The following is a 20,639-nucleotide window of genomic DNA, read 5'->3' as shown; positions in this document are numbered from 1 at the left end:
CCTGTTTTTAGTATGGTGAAAACTCATGGAAGTGATATACTTTTTTTCTGGAGGGGTCTCATTCGAAAATCAGGAACCAAATTAAAAAATAAATCCCTAAAAGAAATTTAAATTAAGAAACTCATGTAATGGGTCACCCTTTAGAATTTCGAATTTTGGAGCCCCCCTCGAATAGTTGAACACTACATACGTTCAAAATAATACAACTTCTCGACACATTTATCTATACAGAAAGTGTTGGCCTGTTATCAAGTTACTAGCCGACCTCCGTGGTGCAGTGGTTAGCACAGCATGCATGGCCGTAGGCAGGAAAAAATTTCGAGGGGGGGGGTCCACTCATAATTGTTCTCATGGGCATCGCAAGAAATTTGAATAATAGAAATAATAACAATAATAATTGTTAATATAATAATAACAATAATAATATTGTTTTAAATTTCATAAACTAATTAATTCCAAACGTATTATTAATAATTATAATTTCTGTCTTTATATCATTGAGGAGACTTTTCTACTCTATCCATCAGAAGTGTGAATATGCAGCACAACTGTTTTTATTTATTTGTTTTACGTTTCATGCAGTGTATATTGAAATGCACAGTTATTATATATTTTGTTATTCAATTTTAAGTACCTCAAGAAAAAGGTTTGGTATGACTGAAGATGCCCGGACCCCTCTCCGATTTTCTTCATATTTGGCATACTTACTAATTGAGGCCTGCTAATAACGAATCTGAAGTTAAAATTTATCGGAAACGTCTAGAAATTGCAAAGTAATTGCGAACTATTGACGCTATCCCCACGAACCATTGACGTGTGGTTAGGTGAGGCAAACATAATTAAAATTTGGTGTCGTTGTAGTATCAGGAATATATATATCGACGGTTTCCATTCCGAAAACTAACGCCTTATTTTCGCTTAATTTGCAATTTCTAGAAGTTTCCGACAACTTTTAACTTCAGATTCGTAATTAGGAGGCCTCAATTAGTGAGTATGCCAAATATGAAGAAAATCGGAGAGGGGTCCGGTCATCTTCAGTCGTTCCAAAGTTTTAAAAGTAAGATAAATTTTAGTCATAAAGCTTATGTTGTGTGACCATTCACATAAAACTTACTTTTTGGAATTTTGAAAACTGTGGAAACCAGTTATTCTTTGGATTAAATGGTAAAACATAACCTGGTGCCTGTATTGTAACCTCAATTTGGTTATCCTGTTGGAATACTAACTAACTGGACTTTATTTCCGTTAACAATAAAAGTAACAAACGTTTTGCTATTTTGTATCTTGCAATAAACGATGTCAATTCCACTTTTCGATGCTCACATTGTTCATATACTTACCAAACAGGATTATATACAACCACTATGCACTATACAAGTATGTGTTTTATAGGACCGCATATATGTTAAATGTATGTACTATATCCAACCGCTGGGTGAAGGATAGTGAATGTAACTCGTTACGAAGCTGGATATCCTACGTTTGAACTCTTATAAAGGGGGAATTTAAAAGTTGGAACGGGAATTTTGGGACAATCAGAAGGGAATTTTCAGTCTGATCCAGGAAGCACGGGAAAGAGGACAGCAGAAGTGAAAATGAAGGGGTCGCGGGTGGGCTGTGATTCTGAGGATTAAATCAGTTTCGCTCAAATTTCAGAATTGAAAAGGTTTGTAAATTATAGCTCGATCATTCCAGGATTGTCTCCCTGTTGTATTTTTGTGAAACTGCGAATACATTTTTGAAAGTGTGATACAAATTTTGGTTTCTGAACTTCCATTAATCCAACATGCCAGACGTTGGGGGGGGGGGGGGGGTTGAACCCTAAAAACGCGCCCTCTAAATACGGCCATGACAGCATGCTATGACGCCGAGAGTCTCGGATTCAAATCACTGACTGGTCATGGGCGTTATTTATGAGTGTCCCTTCATCAATTTCATATTATCCTCGTCGTCGCGATTAGCCAAAAGTGAAAGAAAAGCGACGCTGAACAACAAAAATCAAATCAAATCACCCTGTATATGTTAAAGGTTTACCTGGCTGGTTTCCAAATTTACTGAAATTAGCGAGGTCTAGGCAAACACTCAACTTCGGATGACCTGTGGAATCAATTAAATTTTGTTTTGGACTGTAAATTCTACTTGTCAGGCTCTCTCGGTATTTACCCAATCACACTTTCTTTATTGAAGCTTTTTGGACCACAGAACTGTCAGGAAAGAGACATGTGTGCCTGCCTATTTCTCTTTCGTTTTAGTCTTCTTTTATGCATTTTCAGTGCTCGGAAGGAAGGAACGTCATAAAAAAAGCGTGAGGGGGAAAAACTAAGCCATTGAGGAGTTACGGAGGCCTGTGGTCGTTGGTTGTGATGTGTGGGAGGGATGGGGGAAGAGGGTTGTACGTGCTGTTTTTAGCCCTCTCGTCCAAATAAGCCTGGGTGGAGATTGTGTTTGGTGTTTATGTTGCCTCCCGCAGTCTACCCTGGGAGAGACTTGGATTAGAATCTTTTCCTCAGTGAGGTTTATGTGCTCCCTAAGTGCGCAGGATGCTAGGGAAGAGTGCAGTGTTGCAGTGCATCGGGAAACCGAGAAGTTCCGATCCCACGTGTTCGTTTCTGGCGGTGACTTGCAGGAGGTTATGTGGTTCACGGCCGCTTCCAGGTACGTGAATGAATGCCAATAGGCTGTGCTGATTAGGTCTTCCTTGTCGCACAACAGTTTCCCACCTTGTGTTCTGACGTCAGACGAGGAATGCCTGTGAGGTTAGGTTGCATTAGCATAAATACAATGAGAAATTATTATTTAGGCCAAGAGAACTAAACATAGCTAGCCTAATCTAACAACGTAGACATTTAGCCTAAAAGTAAAAAAGCTTTCTCCCGTGACGTCAGAACACAAGGTTGCTCAAGTGTTGTGCGATAAGTGAGACCAGTGCTGAGCCGTGTCGTGCGCAGGAATTTTTCGAAAGGGAATTGCTATTACGTCATTTCTTAGGCCAGCCGCACACAGAATCCGATTCGAGTCATTTTTGTTGCAAACCGTCGCAGGGAAGTTTAACGTTAGTCTCTTTCTTATTGGCGGCCGCACAACGGACGAAACATTTGACTCGAGACACGTTGCGACGGTTTGCGACAAAAGCAAGGAAGGTCCATGGAATCGCGTGGAGCAGCAAAACGGTCTGCGCATGCGGGAGTCGAGTCCATCCACTTCAGCCACAGACCTCCAATTACAGACCGGAAACAGGGGCAAAAGAAAATCATATTTGAATAGACTCTGTGGCTACCGCAATAAACATCGCGAAAGTGCAAGTCAGTAGCATTATTATATAGATTCAATTCAAAACATATAAATTGATACATTAATTCTACATACACATTGATTCTGATGCATCGTTACCAGCTTTCCCAGATTATAAATGTCAGACCTAGACCTAGTGCGTACATGGACGAAATCTGCAATTAGATTTTATGTAACAAACAAAATGACTCGTCGTTTCGTGTCGCTTTGTGACTCATCGTGTTGCGTTCGTTGTGTCCTGTCGTATCGGAGCTAAACTGATATTTAGATCCGAAAGCTGACATCAAACACAACGGAATCGGGCTTCTTCCGAAATTACCAAATGAATACAATTGTTACAGAAAAAAATAGGCCGTTGTTTATAGATTTTGGAGTACCCAATTTGAAACATGATATAACATTTGCCGAGCTGGTTCTGTTTTCATGTTAAGCAAAGAAATGCAACTGACCCCCCGCAAATGTTGTATCATATGCCCGATATGAGAGTGATAAATTCGAGAAGCAACATGACGTGTGCTCTGACGTCACTTCCGTCAAGCGTGGAATTCAATGATGTGTTTGATCGTGTACGGACAGCTTTACACTATAGTGCCACAATATCTGTTCCCTTTTTCAGTCAACATCCCCCCACAAAAAATCATTCGTTTTGAAAAACCAATACGATATTCTAGATTGCATCTGCTTAGAATTCCGTGTAAAGTATTCAAGTGGATCTTGTCTCGCCAATTTTCGCTGTTGCTTGATTAATTTGGTTTATTTTACTTCGCTTTTCTGCCACTTTTGGCTAATCGCGATGATGGGGATGAGTGATGATATGATGAAATTGATGAGGGATACTCACAAAGAATACCCGTGATCAGGCCGGGATTCGAATCCGCAACTCTGGCGTCGTAGCACGATGTGCTATCCACTCCGCCACGGGGATCGGCAGTTTTCGCGGTTACGATTGATTGATTGATTTGCTTTATTTTACTTCGCTTTTTGTGTCACTTTTGGCTAATTTGCGAAGATGAGGATGAGTGATGATATGATGAAATTGATGAATGGACACTCACAAACATCCATGCCCAGGCGAGTTTTCGCGGTTATATAGATATTTGTGGCAGAATATAGACTTACGAATGCACGAAGATAATACACATGAGTAATCTAGACAACAAAAAAATTGAACCTTAAGATTCACTTGAATTCTGTAAAGAGCATCGTTTCTCAACCTATGGTGCGCGCGACCCTTTGCTGGGTCATGAGGGGCGTTTGGTGGTCGTGAAGTCTCGAAAATTTATTTACCGTGTCTTTAAAAACCTATTACATTTAACTTACGAAGATATATTGTTGTAAGAATTTAAATTCAACCCGTGTTGTACGTAGTGTAAACTCTACATTTCAGGTATTCACCGGAAGGCATAGCCTGCTAAAAATATGCCGAGTGGTTTCAAAACTGTTTTGGGTTAAAATCGTAAACTTTATAAAAGCTCTTCCGTTAAATTCAATACTTTTTCTGTGCTGTACGATGAAATGGACAGTGAACATAAGCAGCTTCTGCTTCTGAGACTTGCGCACTCAGATTGATTGATTTGGTGTTTTAAGTCATCTTTGTGCACAATAAGGCTAATCGGGACTGGACCTACAGTTTAAAGTGGTATCCGAACCACTATGTGCCCCCACCGGGTATGGAACCTGGGACCCCTTGATTACAAGGTAACGACGCCTTGCGCACTCAGATACCGGCGCCCATGCTTATGGGTCCCAGGAAGTGTAATATCCTTCAAGGTGGGTCCCGGACTGAAAAAGATTGAGAACCACTGCTCTAGAGTCTAGAATTTGTCAGAATTTGGAATATGGACGAGATTTGGCAACACTGGAATAGTCAGATATGTCGACTTTCTGTGCATTCATGAGAAAAGGTCATGTAACGTTAACTAAAAAATGAGTAGGAAGGACGTAATCAATTATGGGAGTGCAACTGTCTGGAGCACAAACATGAAATGATTTCCGTAACACACGACAGACCACTTACTTTCGCTCATAAGGCAGTGTGCGTAATGAACAGCCCATTATACAAGGTGAAAGACGAGCTTAGGGGACATCAAAGCCAGTGGTATATTACCTAAAAGCAGCGAGCGTCATCACTGAATGGGGGAGTGTGACGTTGACGACTACGAAACAAAAGCAGAGAATCTCGCACAAAAGAAAGTGAAGATTAGCGGGTTGAAATAGTAGGAAAGAGATGGAAAAACAATGTTTTCAAAAAGGTTGAGATATCCTTTTAGGTTAGTTTCTTTTTCTATTTTTGATGTGTACCTCTATAATATTCCGTCTGTGTTTTCATATTTCAAATTCTATATTTTCAATTATGTGTTCGCACTGTTATCTGGGAACACACTGGCCTGTGCAAACATCATAAGGCTATAATAAACTCAATTCTCATGCAACAAAATTGTCGGCATATTGTGTGTCCACAGAAAGTATGACGTCATACATTGGTGAGAGTAGAATGTGTTCCATAATGGTCTGATCCGCTAAATTTGAGATGGGTAGAGAGGGAGAGGGGGGGGGTCTCCCTTATCGCACAACACTTGAGCAACCTTTTGTTCTGACGTCAGACGAGGAATGTCTACGTTGTTAGGTTAGGTCCGTTAGGTTTGGTTCTATTAGCATAAATACAATGAAAATGTATTATTTATGCTAAAAGAACTATACCTAACTAGCCTAAACTAACAACTTAGGCATTTCCCCTAAAATTGAAGGCATTTTCCCGTGATGTCAGAACGCAAGGTTGCTCAAGTGTTGTACGATAAGGAAGACCGAGATGCCTGAAGCCATTGTCTTCTGGATTTCGAGACAAAGTCTGCTGGTACTCCTGTCAAGTTTGTCCGCACAATGCTGGGTCAACACCGACATTTTGGAGACCACGAAGGGGATCGAACCCAGGATCGTTCGCACCAAAAGTAAGAGCGCTAATCATTAGTCCAAGCAGGAGCTCAAGAAGATAAATACTTATTAATATTCTATGCGGCGAGTCCACCAAAACCCAGGCAGAAAGTTAATCTGCTCTTTTCCATCTTTGCCGACGTGCACCGCAAATTCGCCAGGTTTAGCAATTTCTCAACGCAGTTGGCAACTGTGCGTGGCAGGCCACTCTGTACACCCGCTTATTTACAGTTTCCAAGTTGTACTGTACTTAACTTTTGGTTAGAATTATATTTACTTGTTCCGAGTAGAACACTGTCGATTTTTCCTACATGTTTCTGTGATACTAACTGGAAAATCTGAGAAAATGTCACGGTTTTGCTCGTTTACCTGTCTGCAGATTTCTACTTTCAGTGTAGCAACTCTGAATGTAGGAAAAGAACATTTGATGGACTGATAAACCACTCATTTCTATTGTCAATGTATGTATTAGTCATGCCATAATCTTTTCATGTATGATGTTTTATTTAAGGTAAGTCTCCCTCCCCCTTGTACTTCGAACACGCCACTGTTTCATTAACAATCATTTATGCTTCTATTTATGGACCCAACACAATGAGCAGGACCGTTTCGTTTAAGCTTCTTTGTAAACTCTTGCCTGTCTCTCCGAAGTTTGTGGGAAGCACAAAAATACTCTCCCCAAGTTATCGATTCCTCCAAAACACGTGAAGGCAGTCTCGACGCTTTAAATTCTTGGGCGATAAGAACTTCAGACTTCCCGCGTTGCTGGGTTCCATTCAGTACAAGGCTAGCCAACCGTCTATCAATGGGTATTTGGTATATTTCTCCGAACGAAAAGGGCTGTTGTGGCGAATCGCTACGCTATAACATTTTGACAGATCAAAGTTGTAGTAGAGATGCAAGATGTTATATACAGAGGCCGAGGCAACCGTTTCATATCTGTTTCACTGTCCAAAAGTTTCGTCTCGTTCGAAATTTGTAAATTAGAATGTAATGTGCACGAAAATTCGGACTTCATTGATATTGTTCTAGTTTACAGGAAAACTGATTTGTTTAATGAAAATACGTTGTTTGTAAGGGTCGTTTAAGCATTTTGGTAACCATATTTTTTTTTCAATGTTATTGGTGGTAACTGAAACAAATGTGATATATGTGTTATTGTATGTGCGAAAGCGTATGTTTACGTATATTTCGTTTTAGGAGGAAATTTTCTTTTTTCTTTTTTGCTTTCTTTTATCTTATTAATTTTCCGAAATTCGAGACGAGGCCAAGTGTTTATTCTTCAGATCAAGAACTTGATCAGCATTTTCAACTCGAGATGAGACGTGTCGTGTCCAGATCCAGGCCCAAAAAGGAAAGGGCCATAAAATTAAATAAATAATATAAATCACGAGATATTTCAAATGTAGTAACAACATACCAAACACAAACTGGCTTAAAAACCGGGGCTGATCTCGTCTCGCTACAATCCCTGTGCGCAGGTGTAAATTCAGAGAGAAGGGATAAGATACTCGCCCCAGTGTGTAAGGAGCCTAGGTGAACAAGGAACGAAGTCACTGGAAACAAATGCTCGTGACTTGAGTAATCAATCCTATTGGTCAATTTTGAATGTCCACTGCTCCGCAATAATTTTGTATTTGAATATAGGTAGTTTTATGATAAAACCACCACATAAATGTAGTGAAGTTGTGTTTACGGTTGGTTGACTAACAATAGAACTGAACATATGTACTTCACGAAATCGTTTTCATCCTTATCGTCGCGATTAGAAAAAAAAGGAGGCCGCAAAGCGACATAAAATAAATACATTTTTCTCTCCGTATCTCTTTAGCAAAACGTTCACGAATTTGTAATGCTCACGTGGGACCCTGAAATTACGCCTAACTCTATATGCAACACACCAAACACCTTATGCACATTGGGTTGCCTAGTATAAAATGTCGTTGTCCGGAGATTTCTAGTTAACGCATAGTCATGACATTTGTAGATTGTAACAAATGCATTTATATTCAATTAATTCGTTACAACCCAGAAGTAATTAGTAGTAATTAGTAAAAATCATGATTTGTTAAAAAATAAAATGTTCATTTTAATGGAAATATAGAGATTTACTGTGACTTATTTACATTTTGTACAAATTTTAGAATATCGTAGATTAGTAGATTTGATAAAAATTAATTTTGACGTAATGAGTAAAGAATTTCCTGCTTGCTATTAAATTAATTTTTTTTAAAATTTTACGTCGCTTTTCTTCCACTTTTGGCTAATCCCGGCAATGAGGATGACTCATGATGGGGTGAAATTGATGAAGGAACACTCACAAAGAACACCCATGCACAGGCCGGGACTCAAACCTACCACCCTTGGCGTCGCAGATAGAAACTCCGCCACAGAGGTCAGCGGCTTCATGTAGGCATGAAACATACGCGTTATAGCTTTTCTGTAATGAAGTAACTTAATTACTTTTTAAATTAACGATAACTGCAGCTCCGTTAGTAGACATTTACTTTCTCAAATGAGTAACTAATAACTGCATAACGGTAACAGTGGATAAAGTAACTGGAACTGTTTTATTTTAAAATAGATGTACATTGATACAGTTTTTGGAATTGTGTATGAAATTTCTTTCATTGCTCTCGTATCGTATCGATCGCGTTCCGCCAGGGAACTTGGCCAACACAGCTGCGAGGAAGAGTTTTTATGGCAGTGGGATTCCGCCACTTCCTCCACCACCAGAGTGTGAAGTCCGCTTATCAACAGTTGGGCAACCTGTTGGTGCACAATACGAAACAGATGGCTAACGTTTTTATTTTAAAAAAGAAAGAAAAAGTTGAAGGGAGATCGTAATCGCCAGTGGTAGTTCCTCTTTCACATTCGTACCCGTACACCTGATACGAAAGAAGCAGTGTTGCCAACGGACAAGTACTCAAAGTTTCTAAAGCTACGGGATATTTCGCTACAGTTGACAACGATTCTCGGTGCAGATTTCTATCTCTTTTCGTTGTAATATATGGAACTGTTTGTAGAATGTGCCAGAACGAACAATACAATGCGATTTAACATTTTTTTTTTAAAAAAAATAAGATATAAACTTGAATGCACTGTTGATCGTAATCTCTGTGTAGCTATCTTATTCCAGGCATAATGTAAGGGTCAGAATCACATATTGAGAATGCGTTAAATTGGTTTTCTACATTTTTGTATTTTATTATTTTTTCACATCCACTGTATTTCTGACTTTAAATACCTTTTTCGAGCAGGCCTCATCTCCAGGAAGCTGCTGGGTGAGATGAGTCAAGGCAAGGACTTATAAAACCTTTTCCTCCTCCCCCTTCCCAATAGGCTGTTAGGCAGTACAGATCAATGAACTGACGACGCACTGTTGTAAAATGCCACTGTATTTTAATGTTTAATTGGCGGAGTGGCTAGAACAGCGCTCTACAACGCCAGGGGTTCCGGGTTCGAATCCTCACCTGGGCATGGATATTTTTTGTGAGTGCCCCTTCATTAATTTCAGAATATCATCACTTATCTTCATCTCCGCGATTAACAAAGTGGCAGAAAAGCAAAGTTAAAATAAGCCAAATCAATCAATGAATCCTAAATTTGTTTAATGGAATTTCATTACTTGTTCTTTTTCGCTTCGTAAGTCTAGATTCCGTCTTGGAAAGTGTTTGATTCCTCTAACGGTAATTTTGCTGATCACGGGTTGCATGCCATTCATCATTGTTGAATTGTATTTTTTAAAGGTAGCAAAATCTTTTCGAAATCACCCTTCTGATAACGCATTCTTTTATTATCCTCTTTTTAGTATTTTGTATTCAGATATATGCGTTCCTTAGACATATATAGGAAGCACGAGGTTTCTCAAACAGTGTGCCCCCTGAACGGCGACCCTGGTATGGAACATAATGTTTACAGGATCTGGAAGTTGCTGTTTGCGTATTTTATTCTCTCTGCGGGCCAATTCTCAGCTCGTAATCAAGGACGTATTTAGGGTGCGTCTAGAGGGTCAGGATCCCCCCGAAAAACTTTAGTACTAAAATTAAATAATTAAAAGTTTATATTGCTATCATACGGCTTTGCATGACAGTACCAAAGATTTATGCACACTAATATGCATAAAATATTATTCAGGAACTTACTTTTCGTCAACTGGATCTAACATAGTTTTTCTCTTATTCAATAAATATTTAATTCTTTATCTTTTTTACATTAATTTCCTTGTCAGGACAGTTGTTTCATACAAATTTTGGCGATCTTAATTACGCGTAAGCTAGATATTGGATATATGTTGTTATATCTCTATTCTTATACCTATGTATTCATGTAATAATAACAATACAATATTAATAATATGAATAAACCTATAAGTTATACAGTGCTCGAAAAATCTTCTTCAGAGCTAGGAGCCAGCTCTGAATATCAGGAGCCAGGAAACCACCTACTAGCAATTGTGCATACTACGGTGTTTCAAAAGTCGCGCAACCCAAACTTTGAAAATGTTTGTCTTGAAAAGCGTAAGATATATTTACACCGGGTTTTCTGCATTATAAAACCTCATCCATTGAGATATTTTTCAATGCTAAAAAATTATCAGTTTACGCCACACACAAAATTAGATTAATTAATAACTGGCGAAAGGCAGTGTTAAAATTTTTCCAGAAATGCATTTTTGAGAGAAAAATATGTAAGAAATTATCAAAGGGTTATAATTAGATGTCGGATGCCATGTCAATCTATCATTTGCGACCAATATTGATCATGTGCAGCATTTGATAGATTTTTGACTGGCGATTTTATGGGTTGAGTGGTGAAAAAGTGCCATTTTTGGTACATATCCTCCGTAAATGGCAACACTAGCTGGTCGAAATTTTGTCAACAGACGCACGCAACATGTGCTTAAATATTGGCCATACTCCATGACACGGGTTAAGTGGCAGAACAGCCTCAGGCTGAACTTCGCCCACGGAAATAAAGAATAAAGAATCTTCAAAATTTCGTTCATAATACAGCAAAACATCACAGTCGCCAGGCTGAAAATTTTAGTCGCCATTTCGAGCTGGCGACCGGGATTTTTCGAGCCCTGAAGTTATATTAACGTAGTAATTAAACATTCATATTATTATTATTATTTCTGAGACACTTGGTTCACCCCCCCTCCACAATATTTTTCTAGATACGTGTCTGCTCGTAATGTTATTTATTCCCCACTCCACAGCCGTGACTCCTGTTTTCGCAACTTTGCATCGTCGCCACTCTGTCTCGCAGAGAACCTTCGGATCTGGGTACGTCTAGTGAAATTTCTGTACGGTTGGCAACATTGGGAAGACGCCGATTGTAATCCAACGGTTCGCTTGTGACAGTGTTCCCTCGAGCATCGTCGTGTGAGGAGCTGCGGCGACAGATCGCGAGGGCGAACAAGCACCATGTTGGACTGGGGAATACGTCGTTAGTATTTTGTTTTGTTTTGTTCTAACTGTATGGCACCCGTAGAACTTGTTGATAGCTGGTAATATATGTAATTTTCCTCCCTACAACACATCGGTGTTGTACGTTTGTCAGCATGCGTAAGATTTAATGATATAAGTTACGTAAGTAGTGAGCTCGTCAACTGCGCATGTCCGTCAATACGATGTGTCCCCCTTATTTACCGGCCTTATTAAATTATGTATTGTTTTCCTGTAGTCAATAGCGTTTGAAAAGGAAAAGAGGACGCTGTTTTCTAGTGCGAGATCAATTGTGTTTAAAGTCCGGTGTTTTTGTTCTAACGAAAGACATAGTGATAAATGCTTTCCACACTGCCTTTACTCGTTCTACGAGAGTTCATTGCTCACAAGAAACTTCGATCATAAAATACTTCGACAGGTTACGAAGCCAGGGACATGATTGGCTTGTGGTCTTTCAGTAACTCGCACATCAGGAATCGAAATTATGAAATATTACTAGGTTTGTTTAAGTAATTCGCACACAATGCAATTTTTTTCGTCTAACAATGCAAATATATGTTATCGCACGTCACTTTAAAAGCATGTCAGCACTATGTCCACTTGTTTACGTTAATTGTTGCACTGATTTTCTATTTTTTTCTTACTGCGATGTTATTGTCATCGTCACATCGTAAATCGTTTTCAAGGCCGCCCCCTCTTTTTTTGGGGCGATGACACTGTCAATTTAGATTACAGTGATATAGCTGTAAAAAAGTTGCCCGTAATTTAATGTCGAAATATTTTGTTTGAGTTGTAATTTCTTGTGTGTGGCTGGGTGGTTTTCACAGCGCGCTACGAGTCCCGGGTTCGAATCCCGACCAGAAAATGGGTGTTTTTTGAGGGTGTCCTTTCATCAATTTCATCACTTCGCAATTAGCCAAAAGTGGCAGAAAAGCGAAGTAAAATAACCAATCCAATCAATGTAATTTCTTACATTGTAAAATTATAATTATAATTTCGAGTGTAGTCGATGCTGCCCGTAAAAATTCATGCACTGTAAAATGTTCACATTAATTTAATGGCGTGATGGGTGGCAATTTTAACGCAGCTATATCTTCTGCATAATTAGTAATATAATTTTTCGATATGATGATTGATAATTTTGATCCCAGTGATCTGACACATAAAGTAGCATTGGCCATTCAGTAAAACAGAACATTCCTTCACAACGAAGCAGTATTCTTCTCGTAAGTGTAGCGTGATTCGATATAATTTCCTGTGGGAGATACATTATTTGAAGTGAATTACTTTGTAATTCTTTTTTTTTTTTTTTCTTTTTCTTTTTTTTTTTTTTTTTCCACAGTGCATACTCACTCGCCTTGGACCTAATTGGCGTGTCTCCATACCTTGGTGGGGTATCCGCCGAGATGGGACGAGACGAGGCGAGACTTGACATAGTCTCGTATCGTGAATGAGGAACTCCCGGGCCTTCCCAATGGCGTAGTGATAACGCCGTCACCTTGCAATCAAGGGGTCCCGGGTTCGATCCTCGGTGGTGACACATTGTACACTGGCTGGGATCCCACTATAAATTGTAGGTCCAGTCCCAATTTACCTATCCCAGTATAAAGTCTACTTAAAATATACTGTGTCGTTCGCGGTTTCGTCTCGAAATATATAGTATAAACAACATGCACAGCGTGTCGTCGCATAAACGTCGACAGTATCGAGGGGTTATTACGTCAAACAACTTTTCTGAATGAAGTTTGTTTTCAGTTTGAAGCTGCGTTTGGATGCTACGAGTCCTCGAATATCGGAATTTTAACCCGAATACATGCAAACAGCATCACGGGTTTCCACTTTAGTACTGATGGACTAACTGTAAATATGTACTAAAAATAATCATGAGAATATCCACTTGGTATTTCTGAATAAGAAACGTAGAAGGGTAAATTTGATTAGGTCAATTTTTCAATATCGTATCATATTCTCAAACGAGACTGAGAATGCCTACTTCCTTCGCAGAGTAGCCAGAGTTACGCAAATGCATCATTTCGATTGATGCACCAGAATGCATCGATTGATGCACTAAAGTGTGTTGTATAGCTTCTTCAAATAATCAGATTCACATTTGATGAATTTGGGTGCATTTTTGTATGTCGTGAAAGAAACACCAAAATGCATCATTTGATTCAAGTGAGGATTTCCTTCAGTCGAGATGCACTTCAATGCATCAGTTGATGCTCCTTGATGCACCTTCCTGCATCTTTTTGGATGATGCACTTAAACGTTTGGTCTGAACTACAGGGTTTATGTAGCTGAGACGAAACGTTTAAGTGCATCATCAAAAAAGATGCATCAGTGCATAGAAATGATGCATTTTGGTGTTTCTTTCACGACATACAAAAATGCACCCAAATTCATCAAATCTGAATCTGATTCTTTGAAGAAGCTATAAAACACACTTTAGTGCATCAATCGATGCATTATGGTGCATCAATCGATATGATGCATTTAGTTCTCAGTGGTACGAAGGCAGTAGTTTCGGTGGTCAAACTCTGGTTAAGGAATGGATGTATCATTGTGTTTCATTATCATTAATTTCATTTCATCTCCGTCGTCGTATGCGTTTTTGGAGGGTTTGTTGATGTTGAAACAATGACATTTATACGCTGTGAAGGTGTTGCTTATACTATATATTCCGAATCTCAAGACCAGACATTCGTACAACGAGAGAGATGTGCTACACACGCGAGGAGAAGAGATTGATCTCGATATGTTGCATATTTAAGAGACAGGACGAGATTGCAACTGATCCGATTTTTTATCCTGATTTCAAATATCCGGATATCGGATATTCTGATATCCGAATTCTCCAGATTATCCGGATATCCGATATTCGGATTATCGTAATTATTCGAATTGTCCGGATATCCGAACGTGTTCATTATCCGGACAGTTTTGTCGTTTATCCGTTTTAAGGGAAATCCCATGTATTCTTCTATTCGTAATTTTCATTTTTTACTGTGGCCTCCCCGATGGCGTAGTGCTAACGTCTTCACCTTGTAATCAAGGGGTCCCGCGTACGATACCCGGTGGAGGCACATAATGGTTCGGATCAGACTTTAAACAGTAGGTGCAGTCACGATTAGCCTATTTGTGCATAAAGTGGACTTAAAAGTACAAATAAAATCGTATTTCTCTGTGTTTTCCACAAATCCTTCACCAAATCTGTTATATCCTAATTCTCCAGATATTATGATTATGCGGATTATCCGTTATTCACATTTTGTGGTCATCCCTACATCATATACGTACAATGCAAGACCAACCAACCACTCTATTCCATTTCATGACATAGACATAATTTTATCAACAAATAATAATATCCGTTAATCGAAACTCGAAATACTGGTATACTCGCTCATTGATTTCAGCGAATTTATGTAATTTATACTTTCATAAACTAGAGCAACAAATTTTATCGTTGCATCTGACGCAGTTTGTGAATAATAAACATGTAGCGATCGGTACGATTGTTGAAGCGATCAGATAAAAGGGCGGGAGAATCGAGAACATTTATGTCGCATGAAGGTGAAATTTCATAGGTCTTTTGGGCGACCAAATTATCCACTTGTAGCGTTATTTGCCCTGTAGATGTCGAAAGTTAAAGATATATCGATTGAGGGGTTCTCGTAGACCGTGCACTTTCAAGATAGACTGGCTAACTGTCAAGCCTTGAAAATTGACGAAAAGTAATTTTGTTTTTGAGACCTTGAAGGTTTTTGAGTTGTTGTTTTAAGTCCACTTTATGCACAATAAGGCTAATTGGGACTGGACCTACAGTTTAAAGTGGGATCCGAACCACTAGGTGCCTCCACCTGGAATCGAACCCGGGACCCCTTGAAGATCTTGAAGGTGATGGTAAGCATAATAGTAGTATGTTTACTTTCAGTTAGAACTAGGGCTGTAGTCGAAGGTAACGTAGCCGCCTTGTAATCCACGGGTGCCGGGTTCGATCTCCGGTTGAGGGACAGTCACTGGCAAATAAAAATGGGACCCCTAGATCCTGAAATACTGGCTTCCATGCAGTGTGTTACGTGTGTTGCCTAACTCTACGGCGATAGCAGAACTTGCCATTGAAAATATGTAATTGAAGTCTGCGTAACGCATTACAGGGAATCCAGTAACTGCGTACATTGTACAGTGGGTCGAATCTTAACGGTCTCGATTAGCCTATCTCAGCCTAAAGGGAACTTAAAACAAGCTTCGACGTTGAAACAGTATTCATCGTCGCGATTGGCTTCAAAATTCTCGGATTCGCCTCGATTTACAGAGGTCCATCTCGTATCGTCAAGCCTCGAAGGATCTCGTTGTCGTCTCGATGTTTGAACTCTGGCCTGGTTCTTTCTCGGTCTTCTGTTGAATTTGGATACGTGACTGAGACTTTGTATTGGTACCATTCCCATTTGGTGCTAGCCTGCCTCCGTGGCGTAGTGGTTAACACACAACCCAACAACGCCAGGGGTACCGGCCTGTGCATGGGTGATCTTTGTGAGTGTCCCTTCATCAATTGCATATCATCACTTACCCTTATCTTCGCGATTAGCCAAAAGCGACAGAAAAGTAAAGTAATATAAACCAATCATTCAATCAAACCATTTGGTGGTATTTCTTCCTCAGCTTCCAGCACAAGTTGAGACAATATAATTCATCCTAATCTCAACTCCAGAGCATATGTTGTCATGAGACAAACACTGAATGCGTTATCACAGTCGTTGTTATTTACGGTCAATTAATTATATTACTTATGCGTAGTTCAGAAGAAGAAAATGCTGCATAGATACTTGAACACTTCAACTGTGTTTCCATAGCATTTTAATACGGAAAAACATGTGTGGCATATCAACCCCTTTAAATTGGCCAGTGTTAAATAGCTTATTTTTCATAAAGTGAGTTGAAAGAAACGCGTTTCTCATATATAAACTTTTTTTTTTTTTGCGGCTTTAAAAATTAAATTGAGTATAGCCTATCATAATGAGGTTTTGAAATTTAAAGGATGTCTTGTAAGGGTTCGAGACGCGGTTTTGATGTTTAGGTTTCATTTGGAGATTAATCCATAACATTTAGGCGCCAAGAACTTAGTCACTTATAGGCAATTCAATAGCAAAACATCAATCAAAACTAGTGAATACGGAAACATACATTTCTACAATGTTTAAGATCACACAACAAAACAAAGAATAACATTAATTCAGTCTGACTTTATTTAAACATTCTCATGCTCTTAGATTGAAACATTTATCTTGTGAGCTTAAACATTTTGGTCACCGTAATATGTCCAAACTCTGCCATCGATATTGAAATTGATTTTTGTTTTATGAAGCTAGAGATAGTGAGCTGAATCCAATTTAAGGCATATTTGATGTAATTTGTGTGAATTTCCTCAAACAGTTGAACTCACGAAGTGAAAACTTTATTGACAAAATAAGTGTGATAAAATTACCCGTTGTGGAATAATAGTATTTAAGTATATATGTAGCTATATCGAATAATCCCTGCTACTGCATTTGAAAGGTCGAATTTTCCATCATTTTTAAGGACCATTGTCACAAAAATGTCTACCCGAGGGATTCGAATGGCTTCTAAATTAAAAATGACAGTCGTTTTTTTGCGACTTGGAAAGATTAATTTGGAACGCTGCCATGCAGCTTGATACTGTTGTGCCACTAGGAATTCTTATTCAAGAAAGGATCTTCCAAGGTCGTACTATAGATCTTGTAAATACTAGATCAATAGACCGCGCTGATTTTCCTGATTGAGCGAATGCAAGAACAAATCGGATGATAAAATAAGGGAAGGAACGATGTACAAGTTCGCGTTTGGAACAGACAAATATGGCCACTCAAGTGTGGAGGAAGATTTGGTAAATGCTTAATCGAACAACGTTGTATATAACACAACGCGTTTATAAAATAATGTAGGCAACACTGTAATTACATTGCTGCGTATAGTGCTGGAATAATTTTAACACACGTGCCGAAACAAGACCATATAAGCAAAAGTAGAGTAAGTGGACTATTCTTAGCACAGATTATACAGGGTGATTTGAAAAGATGTTGATACTTTCACAAGCCATTACTCTTTACCCAACTGCAATATAGTAACTTGCCATATATGAATAGAAAGGTAAACACTCAAATTTTCATTTCATAGTCACAGATGATTGATTGATTTTGTGTAGCCTTCTTAGACAGTGTATCGAACTTCCTTTGCATCACGATGACTGAGTTTGTCGTGTATGACTCAATCACGCAAAACTCCTTTTCTAGCAGCGTCGCCATTTTTACTGAAATTAAACGTAACTTTCAAACTTTTCTATTCATGTGTAGTACGTTTATTGCAATTCGTTAAAGAGCTATAGCGATGTAAAAGTGTCAAGATCTTTTCAATCTCTCTGTATATTTTTTGCCCGACAAGCAGCAGTTCAATTTTCCATAGGCGCCGCGATTACCACATATCGTCGTGTGAGAACCAGAGGGACGTAACTACAATTTATAAAATTTACGGGAGGCAGGAAATAATGTATTCTAAAGAATATGTCTGACTCTGTTAAAAAAAAAAAAAGAGTCTGTAACCTGGAGATACGTGACTCTATCTTACTGCTAAGGATTGGAAGTGGAGATATGTGGGACTCTACCTTACTGCTAAGGATTGGAAGTGGAGATGTGTGGGACTCTACCTTACTGGTAAGGATTGGAAGTGGAGATGTGTGGGACTCTACCTTACTGGTAAGGATTGGAAGTGGAGATGTGTGGGACTCTACCTTACTGGTAAGGATTGGAAGTGGAGATGTGTGGGACTCTACCTTACTGCTAAGGATTGGAAGTGGAGATGTGTGGGACTCTACCTTACTGCTAAGGATTGGAAGTGGAGATGTGTGGGACTCTACCTTACTGGTAAGGATTGGAAGTGGAGATGTGTGGGACTCTACCTTACTGCTAAGGATTGGAAGTGGAGATGTGTGGGACTCTACCTTACTGCTAAGGATTGGAAGTGGAGATGTGTGGGACTCTACCTTACTGGTAAGGATTGGAAGTGGAGATGTGTGGGACTCTACCTTACTGGTAAGGATTGGAAGTGGAGATGTGTGGGACTCTACCTTACTGCTAAGGATTGGAAGTGGAGATGTGTGGGACTCTACCTTACTGCTAAGGATTGGAAGTGGAGATGTGTGGGACTCTACCTTACTGCTAAGGATTGGAAGTGGAGATGTGTGGGACTCTACCTTACTGCTAAGGGTTGGAAGTGGAGATGTGTGGGACTCTACCTTACTGCTAAGGATTGGAAGTGGAGATGTGTGGGACTCTACCTTACTGGTAAGGATTGGAAGTGGAGATGTGTGGGACTCTACCTTACTGGTAAGGATTGGAAGTGGAGATGTGTGGGACTCTACCTTACTGCTAAGGATTGGAAGTGGAGATGTGTGGGACTCTACCTTACTGCTAAGGGTTGGAAGTGGAGATATGCCGATCTGACTTCAAATAGAGCTTTTCAGAGGAAACAGAATTTTTGAAGTTGCATTCCTCTGGTTCTTGTACCACGATACAAGGGCGCCCACAGGGGGCACTTGCCTCCCACCGAGATTTCTGGAAACAGTAAATGTAATTCGAATGGTGAAATTGTATCAATTTTTTATAACAAAAAATATTGTTTTCTGTAACTTAAAGCCGTTATTATTATCGTTATTATTATTATTATTTTACAGTACCCTTCGGCATGTAAAAACATGGATTAGATGTACCATGAAGTAGATTAAGTGGTCTCTGATTCTGATTGATATGTGTGCAATGTGAAAGACTACAAAAAGAAAATAACTGTTCGTTCATCAACGAAATGATAGGCTAGATGTTTATTGAAAGGAAGAAAGGCGAATCCTGTTTCTTTCTATCTAAATAGTAGACTCGAGTCTGAACACGTATACAACGCCAAAATATTTTCAATCCAATTTCAATTTTATGATTTGTGAAGTAGTAGTAGTAGTAGTAACTAATAATAATAATAAACCTTTCTATGACTGACTGACCGCCTTGAAAAAATCCTTCGAACGCCCTTGCCACGATATAGGGTTTTGGGTTCAACAGGACCTTAAGACCCATTCTAAGGGTGCGGAAAGTACGCGACCACGATGAAGAAGGATGAGGTGAGATTAGTCCCAGGACAATCAAGATCCGACAGAGAGCTTGGTGACTCGACAAATCTATCCAGTCCGTGAACCCGTTCTCATGTCTGACTAATTACCTTTTCTAATTGTTATCCGTGCAAAGGTTGCTTTTCGATTGTCAGGTATCGCGTGTCGAGAAGGCACGCTTATCATCCGCCATGGAAGAAAATTCCAGGGCGAGCGGGACTTGCCGATCTGCTGAATGCAGAGTTTTTTTTCCTCCTCGATCTCTAATCAGACTTTCATGAACGATCCATTGTTTTCAACGACAACGGCGTAACTAGCTTCGGGCTGCAGTCAAGTGCTTTTACCACATAAATTTTTGGGATTCCGGAAAACCACTGAAACCGTGGCAGTCATTATTGCATGCTGTACGCTTTCTCATCACTCGTTAATCACTGGTAACCATATTAATTGTTTGGAAAAGTATTGTTTAGCTTATCAACAACAGTAATCGTAAAGCCATGGTAAATGCTCGAAGAATATTTAATTAAAATATATTTTATTCCACCAGCTACAAAGCAGGGTTGTTAAGGTCCAGGAACCAATAAATTCCAATGGCTTCTATTGGGTTTCGCTGCAGGACCGGAACCTTTTTTTCTCGCACAATTTAAATTCGGTCCAAGTTGCGTATTGTTTCAGTGAAAAAAGGTTCCTGGACCGCATTTAAATTGATCCGGAAAAAAGTTCCTGGACCGTATTTAAATTCATCCACAAAAATTGTTCCTGGACCGTATTTAAAAATTGATCCGAAAAAAAGGTCC

General features: G+C 39.3%; 1 protein-coding gene across 7 annotated transcripts in view; it reads left to right on the top strand.

Moving 5' to 3' along the window:
* The window catches only part of cno (adherens junction formation factor afadin), a 446,647-nt gene that overhangs the window by 214,165 nt on the left and 211,843 nt on the right, over nucleotides 1-20,639 (top strand). Inside the window, exon 1 of one of the 7 annotated variants that reach the window (XM_083138209.1) lies at nucleotides 11,600-11,673. The exons of the other annotated variants lie outside the window; for them this stretch is intronic. Within the exon in view, the coding sequence (XP_082994335.1) occupies nucleotides 11,652-11,673 (22 nt within the window). The 5' untranslated portion in view covers nucleotides 11,600-11,651. Of the gene's footprint in view, nucleotides 1-11,599; nucleotides 11,674-20,639 lie in introns of those variants that run through there. 7 annotated transcript variants of the gene reach the window in all.

Source organism: Lepisma saccharinum, chromosome 16 (assembly GCF_977018435.1).
Source record: "Lepisma saccharinum chromosome 16, izLepSacc3.1, whole genome shotgun sequence".
Taxonomy (NCBI): Eukaryota; Metazoa; Arthropoda; class Insecta; order Zygentoma; family Lepismatidae; genus Lepisma; species Lepisma saccharinum.
The sequence above is the reverse complement of the archived record's forward strand: the minus strand, read 5'-3'. Positions and strand labels throughout refer to the sequence as shown.